We start from the raw sequence: 19529 nt of genomic DNA, 5'->3' as shown, positions 1-19529 counted from the left end.
TTGAAAAAGACTTCTTAAAACAAATTCTTTCCCTCAATGACGCAATAATAATCAATGTTTATTACTTGTTTCACTCGTTTCTGTAAATGACATAAAATGTATAACAGATTTGTTAGGAATTATTGTTTTTTAAATTGAGCTCTAGGAAAGATCTGTATGGTTTAATTGTTGAAGAATCGCAATAAGCTTTATTAAACGGGCCCTATACATGAGCGGAGGTTACCATAGAAACCTTGATTGACCACTCCCCCGCGCCGTAATGCAGTTTTCCGTGTTACTGGGAAGCAGCAGCGGCGATGGTGTAATATTGATCCAGATGCCTCCTTCACAAGTAAAATAAAATTTATACGTCCTGCTTATTTACTGCTTTTGTACTTGACTGTTTACGATATGGAGCTGCAAACAAACGAAGAAGATTTCGAAGAGTTCCTGACGAAAGTCGATACTGTTGGTAAGTTTGAGTAAATTCCGTAAATTCTGCTGAAACAAAGCAAGAGAGTAACTGGATATTTTAGGGGACCTGGTCAAAAAACTAAAAGAAGCGAGCACCGCAGATGAAGTCAATAGCGCAGCTCACAAAGCTGACGCCTATTTGAAAAAGCAACAAAGCGAGAGGACAAAAATTAATTCAAAAAATAATTCTGAGGGAGCAGCATCGACCAAAGACGTGCTTGACAACCGGAAAGAAAGCACGTTGCTACATACAATGTCTCCGGGTAAGATAATAAAATTTAATTTTGTGTGATATATTTTAATTCATTTTGATAATTAGAGGAGTTTATGAAGACCGTAACAGAAGATGCCAAGAAGCGCAGTGCCGAGAAGAGAGACCGAAAAGCGGCTTCGGATGTGTTTAAAAAGGAGGCCAACGTCGCCTTTCGCTCTGGAGACTACGTCAAAGCCCTATTGCTCTACAACAGGGTAAATATACGCATTATATTTTTAGTCTTGAATTGTTTAAATAATAAATTGATGCTAAATTTCTAATTTTAATTAAAAAAATAAACGGTTAAGAGCTGAAACTGTGAGCTCAATCTAATATTAATTTTAATTTAATTTTTTGTTCAAGGCAAAAATTTTAAATAACTGAAATTCGTCCTGGTCCCGGCAAAATTGCGTAACTTTCAACAACCAAACGCGAATTTGCTTGTTGCAAGAAAAGGTCAACAATCAATTCGACAATAAAAATTTTGGTGTTTGTTGAACGTTGCGCAATGCGCAATTTTGCCGGAACCAGGACGAATTAGTGAAGCAAAATAATTTTTTTCCTCTTTTGATGAAACTTTTTGAATCAAATTTCTTGTAAATCTAGACTTAATATTTTAAATGCAATTTTTTCAAGAAAGCCCCTTTTATTTTCCGCTTATTATTTAATTTAAAAAAAAAACGGTTATTTAACCCAATTTGTTTTTTAGGCCATTGACGAGGTGCGGGACAGCTGCGTGCTGTACACGAATCGGGCGCTGACAAATTTGCACCTCGAGTGCTACACCAAGGTGCTGGAGGACAGCAAGTCGGCCCTGCGCATCAACCCAGCCAGCATCAAGGCGCTCGTGTACAAAGCCAGGGCGCACAGGGCGCTGGGGCAGCTCGAGTTGGCCGAAGCCTGCACCCTGGAGGCGGTCAATTTGCACCCACACCACAAAGCCTTCATCACACACGCCGTCCTCAAGGACTTGTTGAGCCCTGACAAAATGAAAAATAATGATCAAAAATAGCTGTTAATTTGACAATTTATTTATTGCTGCGCCTCGCAGTTGTATTATATTTATTTAATTAAAAGAAAGGTTTCTTTTAAAAATAATCTAATTTTTAGACGGTGGTGAAGTCATTGCATTCTCTTTTTAACCCTTTAGGTTATCAGCGTGTAGTACCCGCGGCTTCTTTCTTTGCGAAAAGTTTAGCAAAAAATCTGTAGTTGATTACTTCTGACCTTTATAATAGTTTTTTAAAATAGGAAATTCACCTCGTTCAATTTCCAGCCCTTTTTCAATCAGTATTTCCTTGAGAAAAAAATTAAATCTCAATCCCAACTCTCGATTTATGATATATATTTAATTATTATATGTTTGGCTCTTGGAATAAAGGATAAAAACTTGGCCACAATGACAAAAAATAAGAATATTGCTATTATAGGGGTGGTTTTAAGGGGTAAACATTAATATATGGAGCTTCCGTATGTATTTACTCAATTTTGCCTTCTTAGTTTAAACAATAGTATTTTACAAGATTCTAAATATAGTTTATTTAATTCGGAGAAATTATTTGAAGCACATTTTACGAGCTTTTGGCTACTTTTCCCCATCAAAAAGGTCTCTAAAAATAGGGACATTTAGGAGGGAAAAATGACAAAACAATAAAAAAACGAGTGAACTATGATAATCATTTTAAATGAATGAAAGCTGACTTCAAATTAAGTTTTAAAGTAATATTATTTTCAATGTTAAAGTCTAGGAAGATTTTAAATTGCAGACTTCATTTCATATTTAAAAAGGTTCGTGAATTCCCCACAAATTGACCCAAAGAATTCATAATTAAAATTTTATTTTCTCGAAGGAATAAGAAGGAAGTGAAAAATAAAGAAGTTTTTGCGTTTAAGACCGAGTCGATCGTATTTATTCTTGAGATTTTTTTCTTGTCGTTGAGGTACAAGTACAGAGGCTGAAAATCAGTCGGTAGAATTTGTGAGAAAGATAGAGCAGAAGCAGAGCTCTGCGCGAGTGTCGAGCTTTTGTTTTGAACATAATTCAAATACAAAACATGGCACTAAAATTAATTAAATTTGTGTCGTCTTCGCTCTTGAGATCGTGTTTGGAACACACCTGTTGGGAACCGAAGATAAAACTTGATGAGATCAAAGAACGAAATCCGGCAGTGAAAAAAGCAAGCAGTAGTGAAGCAAATTGCACCGAGATGAAGAAAGCAAACAATTTGTGAGCAGCGGGTGTACAAGCAAAAATGCGGGGGGTCATGCAGAAATCATAAAAAAATCCGAGATCACCATGCCAAAAGATGAATAACAAGGCACTACAGAGCCAACTCGTGGCATAATTGTTTTGATATATTTTTTGCGGTTATTTTGCCATTTTGGCATAAAATAGTGCTGCGTTCGTGCTATTTTACGCCGTCAACGTACAAAATAACCAGCGTGCACGAACAAAAGTGATATTTACCTTGGGTGTGAAGACGACCTGATGGTTTACAATAATACAAAGTTTACAAAATTGATCACATCAACAGCTCAGATAATTGAGCAAACATTAATATCACAGAGCGTTACAGTTTAAAATAAGTGCAGTTTTTGGCTGCAAAAGTCGAGAAAGATATGGTTCAGAGAAATTATTGCGTTCGCATCTCTTGCCCCAGCAATTTCTCCACTTTTCACTCCAATTGCGAGTTTGGTTTATATTCACATGAAAATTTATTATTCCTTCCTTAGCATGGAATATGTAAATCCATACACTACTCATTCAACAATCAAGTCCTCTTAAAACTACGAAATTAACTTGTGATGCTTTTTCTTTGTTTATGGATACTGCCATTTTTATAGTATTTGTTTTACAAGCAACAGTACCCATTGTTGTGTGGGAATTTACAAAGAAACTAGATAATTGTGACGTTTTTTTCATCACTGTTCAACAATGAGTACCATAAATGTGTAGGAAAAGAACAGTTTTTGTAGCAGATCTTTTTTATAAATGGAAATAAACAAGTGGGCAGTTTGCATTGAAGTGCTTTCGTCAATGGACATTCAATCAGGTTGCGAGCAGGTTTAAATAACGTCAATCACCACGATTGAACTCCCAATGACTTTTTAAGTAAGTAGCTCATGAACCGAAAGAAATTTACACTCGATTACGAGATAAAACGCGCAACTAAAAAAACCGCCAGTGCAAACTGCCCGTCTAAAACAACTCAAATGTAAATGTCTATATAAAAGTGTTCATAGAATTTTTAAGTCTATGACAGAGAGGTCGAGCACCTTTCTCTGGTTTTGCTTGACAAATTTCTCCGCGCCCTCTCTGGTCGAGAAAACCATTTGAGCAGTCTGATGCGTCCCCAGCTTCTTCATTCTGATAGCCTGCGAAGCAAAAATGGAAGGCTGTTATTTGTTATTTAGAGAAAAAATACATTTTTAATTTAAATATAATAGATAATAGACAAAATTAGGATTAGGCAGTGAAGAAAACATCCTGATTAACCAGGGTTGCAAAAACACGCATTTAAAAAAATGCAGTGCTGTGGTAAACACTTTTTCATTTTTTTCCAGTTTTGCACCTCAGTCAGCTGTTAATAATTTTCTAATTATTTGCTAATGTTCTCGACTTGAAAAATTGTCTGAGATAAATTATTTGAGATATTGAGGCCGCAAATGACAATTTATAAGACAAAATCTGCACATTTTGACCACTCTGATCGCAATTTTTATATTTTCACAAGGGGAAAAAGGGAGAAATTCATTTCTTGCATGGTATTAATTTAGCGCTGAAAAACGGGTGGCAAGCAAATAGGCAACCCTGCGATTAACCAATTTTAAACTGACATTAACAACAAGAATAACTTCTAATATTACAAAAATCCTTCATCTCTTTGGGGCAACAATTTGACATTAAATTAACTTAACTCTAAAAAAGCTCTTACCTTCAAACCCAGCCCCATGCCCATCTTTTTCAGAGTATCAGGAGTCGTGGCGGAAGGAATATTTTCGATCGCCACGACAATTCCGCTGGCCATGACCTGCTTTGCTGTTTTGGTCACAGCCAGCCGCATTTGGTGGTTGGCCGACACGAGAGAAACGCGATCTTCAGACGTCTGCAAATGATAAAAAAGTCAGAATTGGTGTTATCAAAGAGTGAGATGCAAACAAACCGAAGAGAGGCCAGCCTGGCTGGCGGGCTTGGTGATCACCACGGACTTCTTGATGATTTTCTTCGAGTACGACTGATCCATCGACGGGCCCTCGGCACCTCGCAGAACTGAAGAAACTATATCTTTCTTTGACGCGACAATCCGCCGCACAGCAGAATCTTCTCCGTTTTTACTCAGAGCCTTAATAAAATTATTACTTGTCAGAGGGGTTTGACTTTTGTTTTGTTGAAATACTTACTCGTGAAACCAAAGGCTCGTCAACAGTCGGGCTGCTCGTAACCAGGGAAATCTTTCTGGTCGGTTCTTGCCCTTCCATCTTTTTAATAACTGAAATTAAAATATAACACAAAATTAGATAAAATCCTCACTAGGACTCTGAAGATCATTGGATTGATGGAATTTCATTTCTATATTAAAGTTACTCAACTAAATATTTATCCGCTTCCAGATTTTATTTTTTGATCAACAATTTAAGAGATCTAGTTTTTTAATACAAATCCACGCACCTTTAATTTTTGGTTTCAGTAGGATCTTCGTCGATTGCGCCTCAGCGACGGGAGAGACCTTTTGCGGCGACTCCTTCGATGGTCCTGGTGCAACCTTCTCTGGCGACGCAACCTCCGGCTTGTCTCCGTCCCGCTTCTTCTTCTCGATCTCCAGCTTCCTCTTGATCGCCTTCATCTTGAGGACCGTTTCTCGCTCTTGCTTCTGCTTTTCGATGGCTCGCAGGTAGGCGGCTTCCTCCGGATTTGACGCCCTCCGAGGAGGAGGGGTCGACTCTCGCTTACGCATCAGTGGCGGCGGAGGTGAATGCTGAAATAAATTATATATTAAAATTAAAAATTATATATATATATATATATATATATATATATATATATATATATATATATATATATATATATATATATATTTGGTCAATTAGTCTTACCTGTCTGCTAACTGGCTTCCTGAGTGGTTCCGGCGAGATTCTTCTTGGGGGAAGTTTTTCTCGGCGTAAATCATCTCTGTATCTTCGAGGGGGAGAGTAGGATCGAGACCTGGACCTGGACCTTCTGCGGTAGCGGTCGTAGTATGGTGACCTGGACCTTGACCTTGAACGTCTTCGGTCTAGCCTCTCTGAAAAGCAAAAAATAAAAACGGATTGAAGTCACCACAGAGATGTATAATCAAAAGATGATTTTGTAATCTTTTATTGGACCAGAAAAATTATTAAATATTTTTAACCCTCAGCATTTTGTTTTCGGATTGCAGTCTATGTTCTAGCGCAAGTTTCGTAAGCAGCTCAAAGATGCCACTCGAGAAATGAAAAGGAATTGCGAGCCAAGCTTTCAGTCTAAATCTAAACCCCGGGTTTGAAGCGTCTAAAATGCAGGTGAGCTTTAATAAGGGTTAAATTACCGACCATTAAAAGTTGATTTGTTGCATTGCCATTAAAAATAAAAAAAAACTAATGTTTTTATCTGTGGGAATGTAATATTTTTAGATTTTTATTTTTATTTTTGAATTTATTTCAAGCATTACTAGAATTCGAAATTTTTTGATAAAATTAAACCAAAACGAAAATATTTTAACCAAAGCAGGCGGAAAACTATATTTAAATACCACAAAAATATATCGTGGGAAATGTTAAGGCGCCATTTAGAGCACCATCTACGGGTGAAAACCGCAACTATTTCAGCGGCAGCGAATCGATCAGCAGCTGATTTTTATTTTGGATTTGGAGGTGTGAGTTTCAGTTGAATAATTCTGCTCTCTCCGCTCGTCGTAAACTTTGGGGCTGGAAGATCACCGAAATGCCCAAAATTGAATTAAAAATCGTCAATTAAGAGGAAAAACGTAAGATATTTTACACGTATTTAATATTAATTCTGTCAGAAGCGTGTGTCTTGACCATCAACAAGCCCAAAGTCTAATAATTTAAGGCAAACTATAAGTCTTGAATTATTTCCTAATTTCAACTCAAACAGAGAAAATTAAAAAAAAATATTTAAGAATAAAATCATAATTTTTTTCAGGTCAAACAGGAAGATATTATGCGATTGTTCACGGCCGTCGCGGGAGCCGCCTCCAGGGCCTCGGGGGTGTGGAGGCAGTCGTTTGAGTGGCTGGAGGCGGAGGCGCCAAAATTCAGCCTGAGCGGGTCTCAGGTGCGAGTGTTGCGATCTCCGAGCGAATTTTATGAAACGCTGCTCGAGCGCAGCCGAAACGCCCACCGCAGGGTCACCCTGGCCTCCCTGTACCTTGGCACGGGACCCCTGGCTGCCCGGCTGGCCGAGACCCTGAACGCCAGGATGCAGGAGGCGCCTTCCCTGCGACTCAGGGTGCTGCTCGACTTCACCCGGGCGTCAAGAGGCGAGCTCAATTCGCGCACGCTGCTCCTGCCCCTCAGGGCCAAGGGCGGCCAGGTCGCTCTCTACCACACACCTGAGCTCAGGGGCCTTGTTCGAATGCTGTTGCCGCAGGTAATTTTTTTGATGTCAAATATCAAGATTTTATTTTATAAATTTGAAGAGTAGAAAGAAATTATCAAAAATTAAATTGTTTGTGGTTTTTTATAAGAATTAAATTTCAGTTGCAAATATTTTTTTGGCTTTTTAGCGCTGGAACGAAGTGGTCGGTCTGCAGCACATGAAAATCTACCTCTTTGACGACAGCGTGATCGTCAGCGGGGCGAACTTAAGCGACGACTACTTCACCAACAGGCAAGACCGCTACGTGCTCATCGACGACTGTCCCTCCCTGAGCAATTTCTTGGACGGCTTGGTCTCCACCGTGTCAGATTTTTCGTTTCAGCTGACACAGGACAATCAGACCGTCCTGGCTCCAAATTGGAAATTCCACCCGTTCAATGTGAGTTTAGTTCAAGGAGAAAATAGGCGGAAAATTGTCAATTTAGTTTTTTTTTTTGAAAAACCACTTTTTGTATTTAAATTTAATTTTTCTACGACCTGAAAATTAATTTAAACAAATTTCTAAAAATGTTAAATGAAGCCTATCTTTAAGTCTTCAATCTTTGAATTTACACTTTTGTGGTAAAAACAATTCTGTAACTAGAAACAATCTAATATTTACTGAAAAAACATTTAATCTCTAAATATTTAATCTTCCTCCACAGTCCCCGCGATCAAAGTTCGTCGATGCCGCGGGACAGCACGTGTCCACATTCTACCAACAGTGGCTGCGACAAAGTGCCGCGGACACGACTCAATTGGACACGGTGATTTACCCTCTGATCGAAATGAGGCAGTTGGGGGTGGGCAACGACTGCAGAGTCACCAAGAGACTGATCGCGTCCGCGCCGGCCAACGCCTGCGTGACCCTCTCCACGGGCTACTTCAACCTGACGGACGAGTATTCGAAATGCGTCATTGACTCTGGCGCCGACTTTGACATTCTTATGGCCCACCCGAGTGCAAACGGATTCCTTGGCGCCAGGGGAGCCGCAGGAGGGATTCCGCACGCCTACACGCTGCTCGCACACAGATTCAGACTGAAATTGGCGGCGCTTGGACAGCAGGTATTTTTTCGGGCGTATATGAGCCCAAAAATATATTTTTCAATATGCGATTTTTCCTGATTCATCAATATTTTTATTGGAAGCTAAATTTTTGAGTGATTTTTTCATTACATTATATTCAATTATGAATTAATTCATTTTAGAAATGTTTTTCCTACCTGCATTAAAAGCAGTGAATGATCCAAGAGCACAAACGTAACGTTTTCAATTTTAAAAATTAATTTTTTTATTAAAAAAAGTCGAAATTTTAATTTAATACTGTAATTTTATTGACAATATTCCTTGTCTTGAATTTTTGTAATTTGCAGAGTTTGATTTAGACTTTTCAAATTGATTCAAACCGATTTTTTAATTAATGAAAAAAGAATTTATGCTTAAAATTTTAAAAATTGCATCTCGTGAATAAAAATGTGTGAATTGTTTGTGGAAAAACTGTAATGTGACGCTTATAAATTTTTTATTTATGCAGTTAAGAGTGCGGCTGCGAGAATATCAGCGGCAGGACTGGACGTACCACGCCAAAGGACTGTGGTACCAACACCAGCCGGATATTAAGCCAGAAATGACCCTAATCGGATCACCGAATTTTGGCGAGCGATCGACAGTGCGCGATTTGGAGCTGCAGCTCATTCTGGCCACGACTAATGAAGGACTGAAATCGCAACTGACAGAGGAGGTTCAAGATTTGAAAATGAGCACGACTGTCTTTCCTGAAAACCTCGACGTGGCACAACGAAGCACGCCCCTCTGGGTTCGAATGGTTGTGTTTTTGTGCAAGAAGTTCTTTTAGAAATAAAATTTAAGTCCAACCTCTCAACTGGATCGCTAGTGTTTACTTAGAATATTGCATCACTCACCGGTAAGAAAGATCGATGGCCGAAAATCATCCTTGACAGGAGGAAGAAGCAGCGGCGCTGGAGGAGGTGCTGTGTACATTGGTGGCGGCGCCGACATGGAGTTGTGCTGATCGTAGTATGGCGCTTGAGGTCCCTGCAAAATAATTGAGGCTGATTAGACAAAATTTATTTAATCATTTGATGAAATTATTAAAAATGACAAGTACATGATGTTTAAATTAACTGAATTGCGTTGATAAATCCGATTTCTTGCATTTAGCCCTTATCTGTCCTTCCTATAGCTCGAATAACGCAATCATATTATAATTTTCTCAAATAGATATTTCACAGATCTCTAAAATGAGATAAAATTCAACATTTGAAAGTTTCCTGAAGAATCAAGTAGATAATCTAGCAGAAGCGTATATTAATTTTGGGAAAAATCACTCTGTCAGTGTTTTTACCCAGAAGATGGGCATACAAAATAAATAACTGGCGTTCAGAATAACCCTGACAACCCTTGGAAATATAAGAACAACTCACCATGTGTGGTGGCTGGCTGTGCATAGGGTACGAAGGCTGTGCAGGGGGAGGGGGGTAGTTCATCGGTGGAGGCGGCTGCTGGTACGAGTGCTGCGGCGGTGGCTGAGCGTACGGGGGCAGCTGGTGCGAGGGCGGCGGCGCCTGTTGTTGATAGGCTGGTGGGTACTGCTGATGAGGCGGAGGTGGTCTGTGCTGCGGTCCAGAGTACGGGCCCCTTGCAGGCGGCCCGCCGTACGGAGGCTGCTGCTGCTGTTGTTGCAGAGGAGGTTGCAGCAGGGGCGGCCTGTGCGTCGGTGGCCGGCCCGAGTTTGAGAAGTCTGGATGGTGCGGCCGGCCTGGATAGAACGGCTCTGCGTGCACCCAGTCCTGTGGAGGCGGCTGCCTGTGTTGCGGAGGGTGGTACGGGGGCGGCTGCTCTGGATACGCACGCGGGGGCTGAAGCAAAAGGGGAAAATTAATTTTTCCAATCGCAATTTTTCCATAAAAACTAGAAAACCGTTTTTTTCTGGGAATTTTTAAATAAAGATTAAATACCTCATGATATGGCTGAGGTGGCGGAAGGAGTGGAGGGTTGTTGTATTGTTGATATCCTGGTCCTGAAGGCGCTGGATTATTTGACGGAGGCGGAAACTGCCTGAACGGCTCCTCAGGTTCAAAGTGAGTGGCTGTTTCACACACAAAATGTAGAAATTAAGAACATTTAAAAATTAAGAAATATTTACGTGTCTTTAAAAGCGGCCGGGGTCCTTTAAAATGAGGGTTTATAAGAATTTTGGTCGGGGCTGACGGAGGGCCGTTATTCATCGATGGTTGGTCTTGGTGGTATCTCATTCCATCATCACCGAGACTTCTGAGGTTGCCATTGCTGGGAAAGCCACCCCTTCCTCTTCCACTGCAATTGAAAATTATAATATTACTGAAACCATCTAAAAACAAATGATAATCTTTAAATCTTTATTTTGTTAAGCCTTTATAATTAAAAAAAAATTAATTTTCTTACTGTGTTATAATTTAGGGAAGCTAAAAGCCTATAATGGCAAAAAAGTTTTTATTTCATAGCTGTTTTTCCAAGAAATAAATGTCTAAATAATGCAAGAAACTCAAATTAATTATTATTTCTGACAAAACACGGACCAGTAACCGACTATTCCTCTGATCCATGAAGTTTAAAACGGATTTTATGGATTAAAAATGGCATGATTCATGCAATGATATGATTGGAAGGGCAGAAAAATATTCAAATGTCTTAAATTCCCAGCGTAACTTACCGGAAGCCTCCTCGGTGGAAAAATCGTCCTCCCCTTCGGTTTCCTCTGCCTCTGGTTTGAAAATTTTGCGGCCGTCGGTTGTTCACTTCAGCCTCTGGGACTTCCACTTGATCCAAAGAATCGGGAATGACCTCTCTAGGTCGAGCCACCTGAGGGTTGGGGGCTCTTTCTGATAGAAACCTGCCCCTGCCCTCATTATCGTCGTCTTCCTCTTCTTCGTCCCAGTCCTCTTCGGCTTTGCTGCTTTTGCTGATGGACCGCTGCATAATGCGTTCCCTTGCGTCCGTTACCTGGTTATTTCTCGTGCTCTGCGAAACGGAGTAAACATTTCCAGCAGGACTTATACAAATTTTGTATTCAAACCTGGTCATCAGCAAGCAGTGCCTCCTCATCTTCCTCGCACACTTCGTAGTCCAGATCCGCATCGCTGTTTAAAACATCGTCCCTAAAATCGAAATTCGCATAGGTTTGAATCAACATTCGAGTGGTAGGTGGAAATAGTAAGATACGGATTTAATGCGGGAGAAATCGATGCAAATTATAGAACTCACTCAAAGTCAGACATTATATTCGGTTGGTTTCCGGTTCAATCGCTTCAAAAACTTTACAAACGCGTTTTTTGTGTATTCATCGTGAATAATTATCTTGATATTTCGGGTAAAATCGTAGGAGAAAGGATAAATATATATAAGTAAATGCCAAAAACGTGTATTATTTCCAGCTTGTTTACAACAGCTACCGATGAATAATGTCGCTGTCTGGTCTCTCTCTAACTCTAACACAACGGATGCCGCGCCGCATTTGTTTAGTTTGGAAAACATCGATGCGCAGCTTGTGATACACCCACCATGAGTTCACCGGTTTAAATTTTGGCGCGAATGCCGCATGCGTTGGCATCGTATACCGTTCTATTTTGTGCTGGCGCTGCCTCGCTGTTTAATCAGATTGTTTTTGGTTTTTGACTCTCATCGTGTTAGGGGTGTCCTAAGGCGGAACTCCCACAGTCCTGATATAATGAATAATCGAATTTATTGATAATTGTTTTTCAATTAACTCAATTAAAGAGGAATGATACTGCAAAATTCTGGAAAATGCTTGTTGGCAATGCATAAACTCGTCCCTTAGGATTAAGTTAAAGCCTAAATTGACCTAAGAAGCACTGCAATTTTTTGAGAAAATTGGCTGGTAAGATACCGTGCTTTTCAAATGGCAATGGCTGTCTCCTTACTTGAAATCCGATTTAATTTCAAAATCAAGAGTTTCCCCAATAATTGGCATACACCGTTGGACAGATCCCGACGAGAGGAATCGGAATATGCCAAAAAAATATGTTCAAGCACTGTAAATTTTGGAGAAAATCGGCAAAGTTTGAATTTTTACTGTAGGAAGGTCCGTTTTTTACTATTGCAAATTGATCATCGATCAATTGTTCATGACATCCAACAATTCAAATAATTTTCAATTGTTGCCCAGTATCATTCCACTTTTAAGCATTTTTAATAATTAGAGTGTCAGAATTAATTTCCATAAAAAATTGGCAACAATCGAAATTAATTTAAAGTACAACGAATTTTTGTACGGAAATATTCTCAACATAAAAAATATTAAATTTTTGAAAAAGGAAAAAAATGTTTTTACAGCCGTTCCCGCCAGTCAGATCCAAGATGGCGTTGAAATTTGGGAGCATTGCTTTCTTTACGAGTGTCGCGAGTGAGTTTTTCAGATTCAATATGGACAAAATTAGAACGCAAATATTTCGTTTACCGCAATGTGCCGTGCGTACCCTTAAATAATATATCCTAATCTACGCCATGATCTGCGCGTCAGGCGAATCATTCGTCTTTATTTCTTTACAAAATCAAGGGAAAATAAAACGAATAATGAAATAATTAATTTTACGAAAAGAGCAAAAATCATTTTGCTACAATTTTTACAATTATCGCATCAAAAGCGTGAGTAATAGTAAATTTACGAGACTGCAGATAATTGAACACAAAAATAAAATGGGATGCATAATATCTTGTTTTCATCTGCGTCCATGCGATGCCGATGCTAATGATGATCAGCTGGCAAAATGCATGCCTGCAACAACGAAGGGGTGATTCTCATATAAAACGGCGTCATTCACATCGAGAGACTCATCACTTCAAAGCAGTCTGTTTTGTATGTATGTCAGCAGCAACATGCATTTTTGTATGCACGCTGGGTGGCGTTGAATAGGAGCAAACATTTCCATCCACGCCGAGCGAGCGAGCGAGCGAGCTAGTGAGCGCATGTTTGCTCGGGGCGCCTTTGAGCTCGTGGAATAGATATAGTATTGCTTTGATATGCAGATTGCAATTTTTCATCTTCTGCATGCCAGCTAGACGAGTGAATAATTAAAACTTGAAATCTTTCGCTGGTACTCGTAGAGCACTATGAATTTTTGTGATACAAACTGACACCTCCATAATGAGGGCGGAAAATGTATTTTCGCTTCCCATTCTAGAGAGGAAAACGATTTTAAAGGAATTTCGAACACATATCATCAAATCCAACATTAATATGTTTGATATGAAAATTATAAATATGTATTAATCGAATGCGAATGGTGAACATTTCCGCAATTTTATAATCAAACCTAACTGTCGGAATTGATTATTTTGTAAAATACTATCTTGTCAGAATTACGGTTCGAAATCAGGGTTCGCAAAAACCCACATTTTCCGGAAAAACCCACTGCATTGCAAAAAACTGTGTTTTTGCGGGGTTTTCTGCAATTTTGCGCATTTTTCCAAAACACATGCATTCTTATGGAAAACAAAAAATTCTCATGATGCGGATGACCAAAAATAGGATTTTTCAAAATCCCCAAAATCAGTATTAAAGCCACGGGTTCCTTCAAGAGACAGAAAATTTTAACTCTCAACGTAATTTTATGAAATTTCAGACCGATTTGGAACGAAAATTGACTATTTTTGGGATAAATCCGAAAAAATGCGGAAAAACCCAATACTGCAGGATTTTTCCAGCCGTTTTTTGCGCAATAAACCAGTGGTGAATTTTTGCGCATTGCAAAATTGGCGAAACCTGTTCAAAATGCCAGTCTAACAGTAAGTGCTGACGCTTGACTAAAGTTCACATTAGAGGGCCATTAAATTGGATTGGTAAAAATTAAAAATGGTTCTAAAAATCAGTTGATCAAATTTTTAGATTTTAAAAATTGTCTGCAATTTGCAATAGTCAAAAGAAAGGCTTTCCTAAAATTAAAATTTTGCCAATTTTCTCCAAAATTTACAGCGCTTGACCATATTTTCTAGGAAGATTTAGATTCCTCTTGTCTATCCGGGCGCTCACGAATAATTCTCGCCAAAACTTTCCTCACAGAAACCTTTTTCGTTGAAATAAAATAATATTTCAAGTAGGGAGACAATCCTCGCCATTTGAAAAATATGTTAAGTTTGCTGAAATCTCACACATCTTTACTCAATGCATTTGTAACCTGGATTTTAATAGTTTTTCCTGTACCAATCCTCTTTATTTTCAAAATTAACTACCTCTTGTTCAGCTAAATAAATTGCAAAATAAGCTGACAAATCGGAAAATTTCTTTGCAAGGGACTCCAGCATTTAAATGCGTTTCTCTTAGAATGCTTTCTCAGCATTATTTAGTAGAGTGAATTACGTTATAGAAAAAGTTCATTCGTAATGCATTCCTCCCATTATTTCGCTCGAGGAAATCCATTTGACAAGCATTTCCTTCTCTGCTGGCGCTCTTTCGCCATTCCCTACAAAAAGAAATTGCATAATTTGATTTTCCCTTTGTGCTAAAGAAAACCCCGTTTCATATGCGCGGAGCGAAGAGTTCGTTTTTTAATGCGGCCAGGGAACGAGATAAATGCAGAAAGCGCGTTGTGAATAATGCTTCGTCGACGACTGCCAAGTCATTTTACATCTTTTTCCGCCACCTTTTGCTCGGCCACGGCGGCATTTTTCATTGCTGTAATAACCGTCGTGCATCATTGAGGCTGCTGTTCCTAATGCTGGATACAGGCCATTTGTTCTGCATGAAGGACGCGCCGCTTGCCTACCTTCACATGCCGCAGGGGCTTTGAGTGAGATCATCCACCCACCGCTCTTGCATACGAAGGAAACTCGGCGTGCTCCAGAAAAAAAATAGGTGAAACGGGTGAAACGACCGCATGCATGCTTTCCAACTCGAAATCTTTCAGGATTGGACAGAATTTTCTCAAATAAATTGATACAGGGTGACCATTGAAAATTATTTGAATTGTTGGATGCAATAAGCAGTTGATCGATGAATTGTTATATCATTTTAAAGAGGAATGATACTGCAAAAGCCTGGATAATGCTTGTTGCCAATGCATAAATTCGTCCCTAAGGATTCAGTTAAAGCCTATATTGACCTAAGAAGCACTGTAATTTTTTTGAGAAAATTGGCTGGAAGGTTACCGTGCTTTTCAAATGGTAATGGCTGTCTCCTTACTTGAAATCCGATTTAATTTCAAAACCAAGAGTTTCCCCAATAAGTGGCATACACCGTTGCACAGATCTCGATGAGAGGAATCGAAATATGACAAGAAAATATATTCAAGCACATAAATTTTGGAGAAAATTGGCAAAATTTGAATTTTTACTGTAGGAAGGTCCTTTTTTAATTATTGCAAATTGTTGAACAAATTGTTTATCGATCAATTGTTTATGGCATCCAACAATTTAAATAATTTTCCATTGTTGCACTGTATCATTCCACTTTAATTATAAAAAAGACACTGGAAAAGCAAAAATTAAATTTTTCTCCAAAATTTACAGCGCTTGACCACATTTTCTTGGCAGATTTCGATTCCTCTAGAAAAGATCTGTCCATAACAGCGTATTAAACCTTTTAGGGAAACATTTTGTTGTGAAATAAAATAGGATTTCAAATAAGGAGACAGCCCTCACTATTTCAAAAGCATCCTAACTTTTGCAGCCTTTTTTCTAAAAAATTTACAGTGCTCTTAAAGGTCAATTTTGGCTTCAATTGAATCCTTAGGGATGAGTTTATGCATTGCGGCATCAAGGATTTTCAGGATTTTGCAGAATCATTCTGGTCAAATTGCTCGTTTTATGACCATTAGTTAAAAGAGGACTTTGCTAGAATAAAATTACATATTTTTGCCAATTTTCTCCTAAATTTACAGCGCTTGACCATATTTTCTAGACAGTTTGTGATTCCTTCTCGTCGAGATCTATCCAACGGTGCTTTTTACTCTGGGGGAATACCTTATATTTGTTGTGAAAAAAATTAAGATTTCGAGTAGAGAGACAATCATCAATATTATTTAAAAAGTATGCAAACGTTTGCAGCCACATTTCTCAATTTCGGCTTCAACTGCATCCTTAAAGACCGTCTTTGATGAAGTTTCTGAGCACAACAATCGATTCTTGAGGGTCAATTAGGTAAAGTGGGTATTTTTTCCGACCAAAATATGTAGCGCGACGTGCATAGCACAGGTAGAACCTTTTTACCGCCAAAACAATATGAACCTTTACGTGAGAAGTAATGCGCATGCATCAGAGCTGGTTTGAGTTGTACGAATGACTTCTTTGTCAGATCCAGCCAGCTCTGACGCATGCGCATTATTTCTCGCCTGTAGGTTCGTATTGTTTTGGCGGGAAAAACTTCTTCTTGTGCTACGCACGTTGCACTGCACTTTTTGGTCGGAAAAAATATCCACCTTACCCAATTCAACCCTCAAGAATCGATTGGTGTGCTCGGAAACTTCGTCAAAGACGGTCTTTAAGTTAATAGGTTGTCCAAGGGTTTTGAAGAATCAATTTTTCTTCATATTATAGTATATTCTATGAACCCGGATCAGTGCAGGCCGCAACAAGGGGCAACAGATTGCTTCGCCCGCACACATCGTTTTGCGGAATAACAATAGCTTTTAAAAATCGATTACTTTGCTCGCTGCTCCCAGCGGATGGCTGGTGTCAGTGGTGTGGATCATTCCACTTTCGTCAGTTGCTTTTTGCACCGAAAAATTTCACAGCCAGCACACACGAGTGACATCCTAGCAGGCACATGGTGCAATCGACTCTTCCGCAGCTCTGATTACATTCTCGGAATTAAAAATTGAACGGAAGAGCGCTGCTTTCCCTCAGGCTACCACAATATGAAAGATATTCACGATATTATGTGGACTATAAAATTTCATTCTTGTTTTGTCAGAAAATCTCATTGTTCATTGTCCAGCTGCGGAAAATTTTACTCTGAATGTGTTTGAACGACGAAAAACTTGACTTTGCATCGCCTTTAAATTTTTACCTGAATTATTTCCCATAATACACCTTTGTATTAGCAATGAAAAAGAAGCTTTGGGTGTCCTGCAAAATTAGTATAATTCTTATTTCCAAAAATGCCTCTTTGATATTTTTATTGACTAAATTTACGAGTAATCTTATAAAAATTTCCTCTTCCCTCTATGCCTTTCCATTTTTCACTCGCTGGCACTTTCCCAGATGCAAACTTTTACAAAGCAGGTGTATAAAAAATGCAGCGTCGTCAACAGGTGCGAGTGTGTTGATAAAATTCGCTCTGAATTTGGTGTGTGCTCTGCTCACATCAGCGAAAAGCGGCATTAAATTTTCATCTCCATCGCGCGCCACCGGTCGATGCAGAGTGTGTGGCGCAGAGTTTGCGACACCAGCTGTAAATCTTGCAAACTGTTGGTTTTATCAGAGAAACGCCATAAATTGCTGCGCGCACGAACGAGATTACGCTTAACAAGCGGCCGTAATTATGTCTAAGCCGCGCCGGTAATTTAACCCTGCCCTTTAATGCACACGGATTTACATCCCGCCTTTTTCTCCTCTCGGCTCCGTCCGTCCTGCCTGTCCATTCACCGAGTAATGATCTACATGAGCAGGCAAACGATGATTTGCAACCTCATATATTTCATCGTGGGGTGACGAGAGAGCAGAGCAGCCAGCCGTCCCGAAATCGGATGCCAACTGATTGAAGCGGCTGTCAAATTTCGACATTTAACGAAAAATGATCCATTTAACACGATATCGCTCGCCAAACAAAATCCAGGCTTATCGAAGTGAACAAAAATGTTTTTTAAATTAAGACAGTAAAAATGAGCATTATTAAACGTGTCAAAAGATAGTGAAACCGTGTTTCCTTTTTTATTATCGAGCAAATTGCACCCGAATATTAATGCAACCCAAAAATCGAGCACATAATTTGCAAATTAGACGATATCGCGCTGTCAATCGACTAAATTTGATGTTAATGTGATCACCCACCTTGACTAATTTTTAGATTTCAAGATGGTCGAAAAAATCCCTACCCCCAGGGGGTGCGTTTATGTCAGAAATTAAAATTCACTAAATTTTGGCCATTCTAGGCGTTGATTACCATGTATTTAATACCACAGAACTCAAATTTGAAGACAATTTTGCATACAATCTTCTAAATATGAGTCTAAATTCACACTTTAAACGTTATAGTGGCTTACTTAAACCAAAAAATTACTAAAATTGTGCTTGATAAAATATTTAAATGATTTTACAACTAAAAACGAATCTCACGGAACGAAATTTTAATAAAATTGTGCAATAAAAACGTTTACCAGTGCTTCTACACAAAGGGTTATAAGGCCAACCTTTATAAGCCGGGATTTTTAGGTTTGCCCAAACTCATCAGGACATTTTTTAATAATTTATTCGTCTCAGAGGACAAAAAGCGTTTGCACGCTTTAGAACTGATTAAAAGCAGAGCGTTTCGGGCCTTTTTGCCGCCCAGGGAGCGCCGTTGTGATGTAATTATTTTCTTTCCAGGAACGGCAGGCCTGCCTTGCAAGGTTCGGCTCTTTCGGATTGGAGGCGCACGCGTCATGCTGTGTTAATGTACACCGTCAGACTTGCTCACTCATTTCCACCGAAATAGCATTATCGAAGGGGAAGATAATCCCTTTCCGGCGAAATCATCTTTCATTCTGACACACTCTGGAAAGGAAAGCACTCTATGAACAGGGCTAAAAATACCTTTTGGTTTGAGCTCTTGAGTTAAAGCATAAAAGAGAGAGAAATATTTGACGTGATTTTATATTGCCTTATATAAAAAATATGCGTGTATGAATTCCAGATTCGTATTTTTTTTAAACTTGTGTGCAAATTGGTAGAATAGTTGAGTCAAAATTCATAATTTTTCTAAAAGAAAATTAATATATTAATTCATACTTGCTAATCAGTCGTGAAAAAATTTAAAAAATTTGTAGCTGATAATTTTTTTACATTTTTATATACCCTTATAGATGCCTCAACCCCACAACCACCCCCTAAATCAATGACTAAGAATTTTTGGATATTTGATTTTGAGTTTTTCCAGCATTTGTTTGGAAAATTGTTGCTAATACGTTTTCAAGATAAAAATCAAAATAAATTCTTGCATTTTAAAAAGGATTTAAAATTTAAATGCGAACCATTTTCACATTAATTTAACTTT

General features: G+C 38.9%; 3 protein-coding genes across 4 annotated transcripts; 2 read left to right on the top strand and 1 right to left on the bottom strand.

Annotated features, from left to right (window-relative positions):
- The first annotated feature begins 216 nt into the window (after positions 1-216).
- LOC135945694 (tetratricopeptide repeat protein 12-like) lies at positions 217-1804 on the top strand. The gene is made up of 5 exons (XM_065493530.1): positions 217-331; positions 397-451; positions 516-716; positions 773-921; positions 1416-1804. Exons 1-5 carry the CDS (start codon positions 260-262, stop codon positions 1716-1718), a joined length of 780 nt encoding a protein of 259 aa, XP_065349602.1. The 5' UTR covers positions 217-259; the 3' UTR covers positions 1719-1804.
- Positions 1805-2585: 781 nt separating this feature from the next.
- On the bottom strand, positions 2586-11804 carry LOC135945550 (uncharacterized). Its single transcript, XM_065493307.1, has 13 exons — positions 11588-11804; positions 11400-11481; positions 11037-11344; positions 10491-10660; positions 10303-10433; positions 9769-10203; positions 9247-9379; positions 5801-5988; positions 5376-5682; positions 5108-5196; positions 4870-5049; positions 4642-4812; positions 2586-4081 (listed from the first exon to the last, which is right to left on the bottom strand). The coding sequence occupies exons 1-13, from the start codon at positions 11599-11601 to the stop codon at positions 3944-3946; spliced, it is 2346 nt and encodes a 781-aa protein (XP_065349379.1). The 5' UTR covers positions 11602-11804; the 3' UTR covers positions 2586-3943.
- PGS1 (Phosphatidylglycerophosphate synthase 1) lies at positions 6184-9211 on the top strand. 2 transcript variants are annotated; one of them, XM_065493308.1, is made up of 5 exons: positions 6184-6244; positions 6888-7334; positions 7471-7722; positions 7988-8389; positions 8859-9211. In XM_065493308.1, exons 1-5 carry the CDS (start codon positions 6239-6241, stop codon positions 9177-9179), a joined length of 1428 nt encoding a protein of 475 aa, XP_065349380.1. In that variant the 5' UTR covers positions 6184-6238; the 3' UTR covers positions 9180-9211. The 2 variants fall into 2 exon arrangements, with proteins under 2 accessions (XP_065349380.1, XP_065349381.1); XM_065493309.1 differs by lacking the exon at positions 6184-6244 and adding an exon at positions 6560-6708.
- Positions 11805-19529: the final 7725 nt, after the last annotated feature.

Source organism: Cloeon dipterum, chromosome X (assembly GCF_949628265.1).
Source record: "Cloeon dipterum chromosome X, ieCloDipt1.1, whole genome shotgun sequence".
NCBI lineage: Eukaryota > Metazoa > Arthropoda > Insecta > Ephemeroptera > Baetidae > Cloeon > Cloeon dipterum.
This window is presented reverse-complemented; position numbering and strand designations above follow the sequence as displayed.

Bases quoted from the DNA above. Each gene is read 5' to 3' on its own strand.
- LOC135945694 (XM_065493530.1), top strand. From the start codon at position 260: ATGCAGTTTTCCGTGTTACTGGGAAGCAGCAGCGGCGATGGTGTAATA. The intron at 332-396 runs GTAAAATAAAAT...TACGATATGGAG, and splicing joins TCCAGATGCCTCCTTCACAA to CTGCAAACAAACGAAGAAGA. The intron at 922-1,415 runs GTAAATATACGC...TTTGTTTTTTAG, and splicing joins CCCTATTGCTCTACAACAGG to GCCATTGACGAGGTGCGGGA.
- PGS1 (XM_065493308.1), top strand. The intron at 7,335-7,470 runs GTAATTTTTTTG...TTGGCTTTTTAG, and splicing joins TTCGAATGCTGTTGCCGCAG to CGCTGGAACGAAGTGGTCGG. The intron at 7,723-7,987 runs GTGAGTTTAGTT...CTTCCTCCACAG, and splicing joins GGAAATTCCACCCGTTCAAT to TCCCCGCGATCAAAGTTCGT.
- LOC135945550 (XM_065493307.1), bottom strand. The intron at 10,204-10,302 runs GTATTTAATCTT...CTTTTGCTTCAG, and splicing joins CACCTCAGCCATATCATGAG to CCCCCGCGTGCGTATCCAGA. The intron at 5,197-5,375 runs GTGCGTGGATTT...TTTTAATTTCAG, and splicing joins ACTGAAACCAAAAATTAAAG to TTATTAAAAAGATGGAAGGG.